Raw genomic sequence first — 12,016 nt, forward strand, 5'->3', positions numbered from 1 at the left:
CAGGCCATTTCCGTGTTCCTATCCTCAGATGCTCATTGTCAACCACTACACGAAGGCCTTAAGGCCATCAGAAGTTCAACACTTATTAGCAACGCCCTTCCTCAACAAAAATTAAGTACTATGTAGATTTCTCTTCCATGCTTCCCGTGTGCTCCCCAAGTCTCCCAGAACACTGGTACCCACCTTTATGCTTATTCAAGCTCCCAGCTTCGGCTCTTCAAGTCCACACCAGCACCCCCTCCAGCAGCTGCCACTTCGGGGCAAGAAACGGAGCAGCTGCTTCAGTTCCGTTTTCAGGTTTTCTGTCATTTCCTGCCACACTGTCCTCACAGCTACTTCCTGAAGTTTGAGTCAGTTCCTTAAGCTTTAGGTACTTAAAAGGGTTAAGTGTCTAGTATTTTGAAAAGTTTTTTTCAGGTCATGGTTTAGTTATAAAAATGACTGCCGGGCCACATCCCTAACAGTTAAGACATGTTCAAGGATGCTGCAGGACCACTCTGTGTCTCTACATAGGTCAGTTGCGCCTAACATAGTAAAAGAATTCAGAACAATTCAGGTGGGTGTGGTAGCAAATATCTGTGATCCCAGCACTAAGGTGTAGCCTGGGCTACAACACTGTTATAGAGGTCTTGTCTGAGGGAGGAAAAGGAAAACAACATTTGATATAGGCTATAACAATCAAGAAAGGCTTACTGGGAAACTGCTCTGTAGTGAATTTTGAAGGGCACACTGTAAAAACACACACTTCCTCATTACCTATATCAGTTACAATGAGGCTCACACAGAAATGACACCCAAAGGATAACTCATGAGACAGGAGGGAGAAAGTTTCCTAGCTTGTTGGAAAGCTGTGTGGAGCCTGAGCTCACTGATTGAGAGAGGTCTGACTCTAGACGAACTCCAAGAAGCAGAGAGGTGAACTCTGACACAGGCCACACTGTTAAGATCTGAGGCCCTTCGCTTCTAGCTTCCAGTCAAATAAGCTCAGGTGACTTGTTTGGACCAATGAAAATAGACTCTTTCTGAGGTAAATGCCACTGAGAGCTTGTATGCTTTCACTGGCTGCTTTACAGATAATTCCCCCAGGGGGACTCCTCTGGCACCTTTGGGGCCCTCAGTGACAAAGACAATGAAAATAAAGTCCCAAGGATCTCTGGTTGAAAAATAATCCTACTAAGAATTTGTTATTGAATCTGAGCCTGGTTCTTCTCATCTTGCTCATCTGTGGAGTTCTGACCTGATTGGCTTAGAGATAAGCCCCCAAAGGGACCCAGAAGGACTGGTGAAACCAGTCTAGGACAGAAGAGCACATTCCTGTAGTATAACAGAGAGCTTCTAAGGTCACTTCCAAATAGACGCTAGGTTTGGGACATTATTTGTTCTGACAAAGCTATTTTAAAGTAGAGAAATATGTGTACAGGGGAATCTTTTAGCTGATTTGGAATTCTAATCCCATGTCAAAATTAGAAGTTTCAGACCAGACATTATAACACATCATATAACAATGCAGTTCTCCAGAGAAACCACAGAACTTCAGAGGTGACACTGAGAAAACCCATTTCCCCTTGACCAACATCCCTTGTTCATCCCCTGAGGAAGGGGGTGTAACACGAAGGAATAGCAAGGCTTTGAAACCAAGGAGATAAGGTTTGAAATCTGTTTGTACATTGAGACAGCAGGCCAGCTTTTCCCAAGCAGCAACTTCATATAAAAGCACAATTATACCTACCCAACCTGCATGAGCTATGAAACCTCCCCTCCTGCACTCTGTGTGTGTGTGTGTGTGTGTGTGTGTGTGTGTGTGTGTGTGTGTGTGTGTGTGTGTGTGGTGGGGGGAGGTGTCCTGGGAGACTGTTTTTGTTTGCTGTTGTTTTTTTTTTTTTTAGACAGTCTTGCCATGTAGCACAGGCTGTCCTGAACTTACTATATAGACAAGAATTGACTATGAATTTATGATCCTTCTGCCTCAGCCTCCTGAGTGCTGGAATTACAGGCAAGTGCTACCATACTTGGTGGCCTAACATTTTCCAGAGTTCTCTTAGAAGAGAGAAGGCTTCAGGAATTTCACACCCTATGATTCTGCTCCTCTAACTCAATCTCAGAATGGATTTCTCCACTCTACCTCATCTCCTTTGGCTCCAGCATCTGAGGCTGGAGAGATGCTCACAGCCATCTGATGCTGGCCAGTGAGAAGGGCAGATTCTCAGAACTTTCCACTCCAGTAACCATTCCTCCATCCTTCACTCTTCATAGAGTACAAACACAGGTATACAACATCTGTGCTGACAGACAGCCTCACACAGTTCTTCATTCTGAAAATAACTTTATTATTTTACAGTAGTTGAGGAAAGTCCTTGGGATATTGTGACTAAAATTTAATCATCACAGAACAAAAGGCTGATTAGTGAGCCCACCAATCGTTTCTTCATTAGGTGATGAGGACAGGCACAGTGGGAGCCACTCATGACCACTGCTCTCAGGTCTGGATTCAGGTGTTTTGCCTTCTCTTTCAGCCTCAGCCCTGTTCCCAGAGGCGGGTGACAATGGCGTTGAAGACAGAATAACTTACCCCCGCACAATAGTGCGGCTGCTCAGTAGTTCTTGAGGCTAGAGGTTTTCATGTTCCTGTTAGCCCCTAGGCACTCAGGACCCTGTTAGAGGCACATCCAGAAAATAGGATGTACCAGGTCTTGCAGCTCCAACCTGTCTTCATAGCCACCTCTGTCGTTACAGGAACTTTCCAATGAGATGTGAGATGGGTTGAAAGTGGGAAGGCTGTTCTGGAACTGGCAATTCTGTCATTATAGATGGAATAATTAAAAGTTCTGAGAGTTGTGGTCAAGTGACAAGTTTATAGATGGCCTGTGAAACACAGGATGAGGAGGACATGGACCATCAGCAGGTACATGGCTGCAAGCAGTGGCACTCGGGTCCGGGAATGGCAGAGTGAACGCAGAACCCGCTTCCATCCAGCACCACTCCGGGTCTGAAACCAACAAAACAACAAAAAATGAGGAATCAAAGCTTCTTCACTTGAAGGCACTTTTCCTTCACCAGTAACCTTGCATTTAAGCCAAGCTGATCCCATCCTCAAAGAAGAGAGGCATTCTGGGAGTTTCCTCAGTGGCTGGACACCTACAATACTGCCCATCTGCATACCTGCAGCCCATTCCCATAGCAGAACCCTCTCCATGTCCTGGTGTCCTTCCCCTCTTACCCTTCGACAGGTGCTGCCTGGGAGATCTATTAACACTGCAGTCTCATGAGAGCCACAGGCGCCAATGATAGGAGTCCGGGCTGAATCCCATTCACTATGCTCTTGCAACCTGTGTTGAGAAAATAGTTGTAACACGCATCCCCTGCATGACAATCTTTCCAGTCTCCCTAGGAAGGTGGCCTAGGGAACCAGCAGCAAAGGTTCCTCCCATAGGCCTGGCCCACACAGAAGTAAAGGGACTGCCTGTTTAGGATGCTGGCTTGGGTGTTTCCAGCTGCGAAGCTGTGTCTTGTCCACAGAAACATGACCAGCAATCAATAGAACTAGAATCCCATTGTCTTTATACCTCGGACCTCCCTCCCGTCCCCCCCCCACCACCACATTTGATTTAGAAACTCACCAATTCCCACCCCACCCCTGTTTTTTGTTTGTTTTTGAGAAAAGGTCTTACATGTAGCCAAGGCTGGCTTTGAACTTAAATTCTCCTGGCTCTGCTTCCCAGAGCTGGGATTACAGGTATGCGCCATTACATTTGGCATTTTTTTTTTTTAAATTACAATTGGCAAAAAAACCCCAAGAAATTATGTAGAGTTCTTAGCATAAGGCTAACTGCAGCCTCTGCAGTTTTCTGTTTTTCTCTCTGCTGATTTGCTTATTACTTCATTTTTTAAATTCTCCATTTAAGGAGAAGCTGCTGTTACTCAGAGGCCTCTGAAAACAACAGCCAAGGGCATGTCTTATGATTCATCTGCTTATAGGGACACACATTTTAACTGGAAAGGGGAAACTGCAACACCCCCTTCCTCTCCATGTTTCTTCCCCACTCAGGCAATCTCCATCAGCTGAATATCAACCACTTTTCTGTGGGCCACTCTCTTCTTCAGCAGAGAGGAAGTGCCTTCATCTGAACCTGGTCGAGGTGGGACAGTCACTCTGCTGCCCATTCTGTTCTCAGCCAGAAGGAAAGCGAAGAGGGGCTAACTAACCTTAGGTTAAAGTGGTCCAGACACAGGCTCCAGAGTCATCCTGACTAAGCTGTCTCAAGTGGTCCAGATGAATGACACCTGAGGGGGGATTAACCTCTCCATGCACCAGGTTTCACAGAGCTAAACGACTTCGTAAGTGGCCAAGAAACAGCCATGAACAAATAGGTCTGAATATCTTTGCAAAGACACTACAGCACGTTGCACTGTGTTCCTCAGAGCTACCCTGAAAGCTACCTACACAGGTGTTGAAAACAAAAAGCTGTGAATATGCTGGATGGGAAAGAAAGAAATCTAAGCTAAAACCTGCCCTGGGGAAGACATTGCAAGGAGGCCGTTAACATCCCCAGTGCCATTTACTCTAAGGGAAGGGACAACAGACACAGTGGCTTGCTCTTGCGAGCATAATGGAGGTGCCTTCTATGTTTCTTTCCACGTAAAGGGGATTCCAGCAACAAAACACTTGTAGTCACACTACCTTCTCACAGTGATTTTCTTGACTTGAAATAGGTAATGAGGGGTTCATAGCTTGTGATCTTCAAATCACACTTGGGGTAGAGTGCCCACAAAATCACACACATCCATGACCTCCTAGCTGGGCAAAAGCAGGATCTTTTGTGAAGCCAGCAGACACTGCCCAACAGAGCCTATGACTGGCAAAGGGATGTTCAGGGTTCGGCAGTGCATTTGCCAATAAATCAAGCCACACTCTTTATTAAGTGGTCTTTTATTCTCCCCTAGGTTACAATCTTCAAAATTTCAATTGGCTAGCTAGGCGTGGTGGCATATACTTTTAATCACAGCACTCAGGAAGCAGAGGCAGGTGGATTTTTGTGGCTTCAAGGCCAGCCTGGTCTACAAATCAAGTTTCAGGGCAGGCAGAGCTACATAGAAAGACTTGTCTCAAAAATAGACAAAACCCAAACGTCTGGATATGAGATAGGAAATGAGAATGCATTGTTTTGGTCTCTAAGGAATCTGACGCTGGGGCCATGGGATGGCTCAGTGGGCCAGACTGTTTCTTTTGCAAGTGTGAGGATCTACACTCACATCCCCAGTACCCACGTAAAAGCTGGCCTGACTGTGCATACCTGCAATCCCAGTGCTAGGGAGAAGACAGAGGCAGGAGAATGGCTAAGGGCCTGCTGCTCACTGAAAAATGGCAAGTGTTAGGTTCCATGAGAGACTGTCTCAAGGGAATATGGTAGACAGGGATATACCAAGACACCTAACATCGTCCTCTGACCTTGCCTCCCTGCCCCCAACATGCACAGACACAGACATATAAGGACCCAACATATACCTCATATAGTTACTGTTGGGATGACGTAAGACATCTTATGCAGCTTACTTGTGTAATATGGATGGTAAATAGATTACCAACCCCTATGAGCTACAGCCCTGGGAAGCACAGGACTCTGAAACTCCAGACGTATGTGCTTCTTAGTGATGACTCTCAAGTCACTCAGGGAGATTAAGATCTTAACTCACTTTGAGCCTGGTCGCACAAATGTGCAGCAGCAAGGTCAGAAAGGCTGAGAAGTGAACAGAAGGCACCTGCCTCCCCACCCCTTACCGTCTGATCTGCTCCTCGGCCAGGGAGAGTGCATTCTCAGCAGTCAGTCTTTGGTCTCGTTCTTCTTCCAGCAGCTTCTTTAACTCACCCAGTTCTTGTTGAGCACTGCAGACTTCAGCCAAACTTGAGAGTAAAAGGCAAACAAAGGGCATCACTACATGGAGAACACAATGTCTTCATAAGGCTGGAAGTATTTCCCTAAACAGGAAGACTAACATGGAAGCATAGCTACAGAGCAAACAAAGCAGATTATACCAGGAGAGTTTTGATTCTAGTGTTTGTAGTGCTGCATGGATGCTGCTGTTCCTTTCTGACACAAAATGTTAGGTACTGTTACGTTCAGTCTTCATCACTCTGTGGTGCTAATCAGGTAACAGGACACTAAGAACGTGTGGTGAACTCTACCTCCACCAAGATCACAACCCAATTTTCATTGAAAGAGCACACACTAACCACACACAACAAGAAGTTTCATTATTATGACATTTCCATGCATGTAGATAATGTATTTTTATCATATTCACCCCCATCACCCTCTCTTGTCTACCACCCAATTTCTTTGCACACAGAGGGTGAATAGTTCCTCTACCTTGGCTGTGGCTCCACTGTGGCCTCAGGATCACTATTTCTGCAAACTTCACTCATTTCCTGGGGCGCTCCTGGAGCAACATCTACATTTGTTGGCCCCTAGAAAAAACAGCAGCGTAGCAGTTGCGATGGAAGCTCTTTGGATACTGTATGTGTGTAAACTGCAAGCATTCCACTGCACAGGGAAGGGGCAATCCTTAGCTACCCCGCCCCCATCTCATGGAGCACTTCTTGATGCTGCCTTACCCTAGCCTGCAGTTGGTGCACCTGCCTCTCCAGGACTGCACAGTGCCTGAAGAGGTCACCATAGTGGTGCTGGTTTTCACGGAGACTCTGGTTGGCATCACTGAGCTGGATGGAGAGGATATTCTTTTCCTCGAGCAGCTGAGAGAGCTGAAGCAGGGGAGAGAGTAAGTACCACCCCCAGGACTGCATCACCGGAAGCAGTGCTTAGGCAACTGGCCTGAGCTTTTAGGATCTGATTTGTAATGCAGGACCTACCTTAGAATTGTACCACAGTATGTTTCTTCAAAGAGAAAAATGCCTAAATGTTTTAGTCAGGAAAGGAAAATAGTTCTGGAAGAGCAGCAGGAAACTGGTTTATTTTTAATGGTGCCAAGGTCTATGGGCTGAACAACGATTAAGAAGAAACCCCTAACAAAAATTCCAGTAGAGCAGGCTGTTCTGGGAATATAAGCAGAGAGTGGTAGGCCCATGCTTGAATTGCTAAGCCACACAGCAAGCTCACACTTAAAACACATATAATAGTATTACTGGGTGTATATGTTTCCAAGAAAGAAGTCATGTGTTTACATGTACTTGAGAAACTTTAGTAGGAGCCAAGATGCTCACAAAGTAGAAACAGTAGTGTCAAAGCCAATCTTTCCTCTGGTTCCTGAGTTACAGGCAGTGGTTGCATCTGTCCCTGCACAAGTTCAGTGTCAGGGTGCCCACTACCTGGCAAAGCAATTTAAGTCACTGGTTTCTAAACCAGAAAATCTGTATTTAATTTTTACAATGACTGAAAACATTTCCCAATCAGCTGTAGCTTCTACCAGCTGACTGGGATTTGACTCCTCTGGAACCGGAATCCTGATTCTTCACTTGTGGGCTGTCATTTTAAACTTTAGTTATGATAAATACCCAGATTTGTTAGTAGCCATGGAGATGTCCTCCTGGGTACCCAGCATGGAGACACAGGAAGGCTTGTGTCTCAGGAATGGATGGATCTGACTGCGAGTCTTGTCTTCTCTTGAGGAGTCTTCTCTAAGTGTTTGTGTAAGAAAGTTTACCAATGTTTTGGAGAAAAAAGTTTTCTAGTGTGAGAGCCCCTCAACTTCATTTCATCAAGTCCCCAGCAGCAATTCTCCTGATTGGCTGGGACCCACAGAGAATGAGACATAATCACCAACTTCAGAATGACTTCCCCCAAAACCTTGACATACTTAGTATTTGTGGGTTTTTCTCCTCATCTTGGAAAACCATCTGCTGACTTTTACTATTTTGAATCACAATGTTATTAGTTTTGTGTGTGTGTGTGTGTGTGTGTATGCACATATGTGTGATATGGGTGCATGAGTGTAGGCATGTTCATTCTGCAGCACATGTGTAGAGAACAGAGAACACTCAGGAGTTAATTTCATTTTTCCACTGCAGGATCCAGATCAAACTGAAGTCATCAGGATTGTGAGGCAAGCACTTTCAACCACTGAGCAGCCTCACTGGCCCACGTCATTTGAGTTCCTATGATAAGACGAGTGCATCCCACCCCAAACTGTGCATACATGCATTCACGACTCTCCTCCATGTAGACCTCTGGACTCACTAACCACTAACCTCATGAATAATCTCTAATTCTGGCAGAGATTACCTGTCTAGGTTTCTCTGAAGAGGGCAGGACTGGAAGGAGCCACTGAGAACACTTGGACCAGTCAGAGAGCAACAGGAAGACAATGACTCTTGGGAGATGGATGGGGAGATGTTTACACATTACTAACAAGTGTTAAGATGGGGTGAAGTTTCTCCAAGTATGGGCTTCCCCAAGTCATTCTCAAAGATCCACCAAGGGTAAGGAGAACATTGCCCATGTCCTCTGCTCTGCAAGAAACACTCGCTCTTAGAAACTTATGTTCCAAGTTCTGCTGAAAGCTGGGTGCCTGTGCTGAATCTTACCTCCAGGGAGAGAAAAAAGAAACTGAATTTCAGTCTAGCATGAAACACATACCCTCATGTTCAGCTGCTGAATTCTTAGTTCCTTCTGGTGATTTTCCTTTAAGGTGTCATTGAGCTGAGTCCTGAGAGTTTCTGCCTCATGAATGAGGTTTTGTGACCCATCGAGGGAAGCTGATGTCTCCAAGGATACCTGCCAGGATACAAACATCACTGAAATTGTCCCCTAAGATTGCTCACACCTAATTCCTCCCCTCTAGAAGAAATCATGTCCTACCCCCAAAAAGTCAGGAGGAGGCTTGCCTAATAGTTGCAGATGGACAGTTAAAGGAGGTTGCTGCTTTTTGGGTAGGGCACCCTGAACGGCAAACCATATGGATATGCTCACCTGTCTTTGGCTCTGTGTGGAGAGAATCTCAGTTTGGGAGGAAGCCCTCAGGAGACTCTGCAGATGATTGAGCTGCTGATCTTTATCTGAGACGGCCATAATGTACTGCTCCTTCATCTGCCTCTCATGAAGTTCCCAGGCATCCTTCTCCATTCTACACCATGAAAAAAAAAATTGGCTCAAATATACTCACAACACAAACAAGAAAAACTGCATATTCAAAACATTCTTATGTGATATCAGCAATGTAGCAAATCTGATACATAGAAGAGTGAATTTATTATCCAAGTGGAAACGTCCAGTGAGGCAGTGAGAGCGCGGCTGCGACAGGACTAGAAGGAGCTCCATTGGTGGGACTGCAGTGTTTTCACAGAAAAGCTGCCACTGGATTAAGTCAGCATGAAAACTTAGCCTAAGGCACCAGCATGAATGCAAAGAGTGAAGTTCAGGAATGCAGGAGTCAGTGTGCAGGACAAATACAGATGGAATGTGGATGGTAAGACCACGCGGGCCACTAGAAACCACCACAGTCCTTCAGCAGGGTCATGCCAATGATGCAGAACTAACATCAGTGTTGACTCTGAAGGACTTAGCATTCTGGTTCTTGCAAACACTAGGTATGAGACTTGAGCAAATGTCAATCTTGTCAAGTTTCTTCAATAAAATAGGAATAAACTAGTTATTTCTTAGGACTATTGTATGGATTAAATGAGATACCATACATCATTCATCAAACACAAAGCCTGGCACATGTTAAATATTAAGTAATAAGCTTTCGTTGTTGTTACTTTATTTACTTATTTTCCTGAATTTGGTGAAGAGTGGGGTTTCTACTGAACACCAGCTATTTCTTTGTTATGCCTAAAGCCAGCTGGGTGTGATATGCAACATGTCACACCGGATGCTTTCACTGGAGGATGAAGCATACGTAAATGGTCTCTATTTCTGCAGTATTCTATAAATCAGTAACTATTTCAAAATACAGTGTTACAAGACAACAAAAGGGGTCCCAATGCAAGGATAGTCCTACCTGAGCTGATGCAGCTCTTGCTGCCAGTTGAGGTTTTCCTGCCTAAGTTTCTCCTTCATCATCTGTAGGGTTTTTGTCTGCTCTTGATACTCCTGAAGTTGAGCCTTCAGTGGACGTAAGTTGGTGACTTCTTGATTCATCTGTAAGTACTGCTGCTGCAGATTCTTCAGTTCCTTCAGCTTTAACCAGAGGGAGCAGAGGGTAACTCACTTCTCATTTCCCTACTGACCAGTCAATCGCTCCTACTGCACAGGCGCCACTGTGAACACCTGTCTGCTGACAGCCAAGTAACTGTCATAACTGTCATCAAGGCTATAGGGCCTAGCCATTCATTCTCCTAGTTCTGCCCCACAGCCCCACCTCTAAGGCCCAAAGCTCTGGCTCTGACCGGAGTCAGACAAAGGATCTACAGATTATTTGGAATGGCAAATGCGAAGAGTGGTTTCCCATGCACACATGTGCCTTTGCCAGGCTTCTGTATTTCTTACACCAACACCAGCAGCGTTTTCTTTGTTGCTGCTGCCGTTGTCTACTTGTATTGTCTTTGTGTCTCAATTTTTGGATGGAACTCAGGCCTAGGCAAGTGCTCTACCACTAAGCTACATCCCAGCTGGACGTTAGCCTTAACTCAAGCTGAACTGATGTCCACTGTAAAGGAGGTATAGATCCTGAATACTTTGGCTCTAGAATTAGATAACCTACTTATTCTTGAAGGTAAGATGATCTAAGTCTTTATTTCCCTCACCTACTAAATGAAGATCATTACAGCACTTTTCCTCATAGAAATGTGAGAATTAAATAAGAAAAATAATACATCTCACACACAAGGTTGATGAATATTAGGATGGACTTGCCTTTAGCAAAACTGCACTATTTTAAAACTCCCAATATTCACTAACAGCTTGATCAAGAAATAATGTCAGGACATCTGGAGAAGACATCAGCCTTAAACACACACTCCTTTCACCCACTCACAAATGTTAATACTACCCCATTGGTAGCTTTTTAAAAAGCACCAAACACAAGAATGGGAAGACAACCAAGGTCAGCAGCAGCATATGCGTAAGGCTGGAAAGCAGATGAACAACAGTAACTGACTTAACACATCTGAGATAGCTGGAGCTTCAGCTGGTGGTAGAGAAGCCAAGGACAACAGCACTGACTCTGCAGAATTGTCAAAGGGCTCAGGAATTAACAGCAACAAGTACCTCCGGAAAAATGGTGATGGGCATGGAGAGAGGTGGGAGCTGAGAAAAAGGGGTTTAGAGCTGCTACAGAAGCAACTGCATCCAAATCCTCAGCTCCACATGCTTTGGTACCCACACTGAAAAACTAGTTCCACTTTCCGGGAAAGGTAAAGGACGTGTCCCTGGAGCAGGGAAATACAAATACCAGCCCAGCTGCAAGGAAGAGCTCTAAAACAACAGTGATGGGTGATGCACACTGTGAGTGCTCCCGCAGGTTATAGCAGTGCTCTAAAGCAACAGTGATGGATGATGCACACTGTGAGTGCTCCTGAAAGTTAGAGCAGTGCTCTAAAGCAACAGTGATGGGTGATGCACACTATAAGTGTTCTTGCAGGTCCCCTGCTCAGCTTGGAGTTGCTGGTTTCCTTCTAAACAGGAGATGAAAGATCTCTCAATATCTGACCAGACCTCGAGTAACCAAAGACACAACCTTGGGGACCATTATCAATAAGTTCAACAAGATCACACCACAGTAAACTCACACCAAGTCCCCCCCCCCAAGCTTCTTAGATTCGTCTCTTCATGCAAAGATGAAACAAGGATTGTTCTTCAGCTAGAGAAAAGCTAACATCAGGAATGAAAAGCAGCTGCTGGAAGAAGGTAATTCGACACATTAGCAGGGGGGCATCACATGTGACGAAAGACAAGAGAGAATGCTGTCAATCAGAAACATTACAGCAGCAATAAAAAATCAGCAAGAAAGTTCACTAGCAGAAGAAGCCCATCAGGTGTGGAGGTACAAACCTGCAATCCTGGCCTTTGAGAAACTGGTGCGCAAAGGCATGAGTTTGGGGTCAGCCTGGACTACACTGAACCCT

General features: G+C 45.1%; 1 protein-coding gene across 27 annotated transcripts in view; it reads right to left on the reverse strand.

Annotated features, from left to right (window-relative positions):
• Positions 1–2,303: 2,303 nt before the first annotated feature.
• Golgb1 (golgin B1) overlaps positions 2,304–12,016 on the reverse strand; it is a 57,291-nt gene continuing 47,578 nt past the window's right edge. For 26 of the 27 annotated variants that reach the window (XM_027412721.2, XM_027412734.2, XM_027412735.2 and 23 more), the window contains 8 exons: positions 9,952–10,130; positions 8,922–9,075; positions 8,589–8,726; positions 6,611–6,757; positions 6,366–6,463; positions 5,777–5,899; positions 3,218–3,326; positions 2,304–2,986 (listed from right to left, as the gene is read on the reverse strand). In XM_027412721.2, the coding sequence (XP_027268522.1) occupies positions 2,852–2,986; positions 3,218–3,326; positions 5,777–5,899; positions 6,366–6,463; positions 6,611–6,757; positions 8,589–8,726; positions 8,922–9,075; positions 9,952–10,130 (1,083 nt within the window). In that variant the 3' untranslated portion in view covers positions 2,304–2,851. The remainder of the gene's footprint in view (positions 2,987–3,217; positions 3,327–5,776; positions 5,900–6,365; positions 6,464–6,610; positions 6,758–8,588; positions 8,727–8,921; positions 9,076–9,951; positions 10,131–12,016) is intronic. The other variant, XM_027412731.2, reaches the window with a different exon arrangement.

Source organism: Cricetulus griseus, chromosome 4 (genome assembly GCF_003668045.3).
Source record: "Cricetulus griseus strain 17A/GY chromosome 4, alternate assembly CriGri-PICRH-1.0, whole genome shotgun sequence".
Taxonomy (NCBI): Eukaryota; Metazoa; Chordata; class Mammalia; order Rodentia; family Cricetidae; genus Cricetulus; species Cricetulus griseus.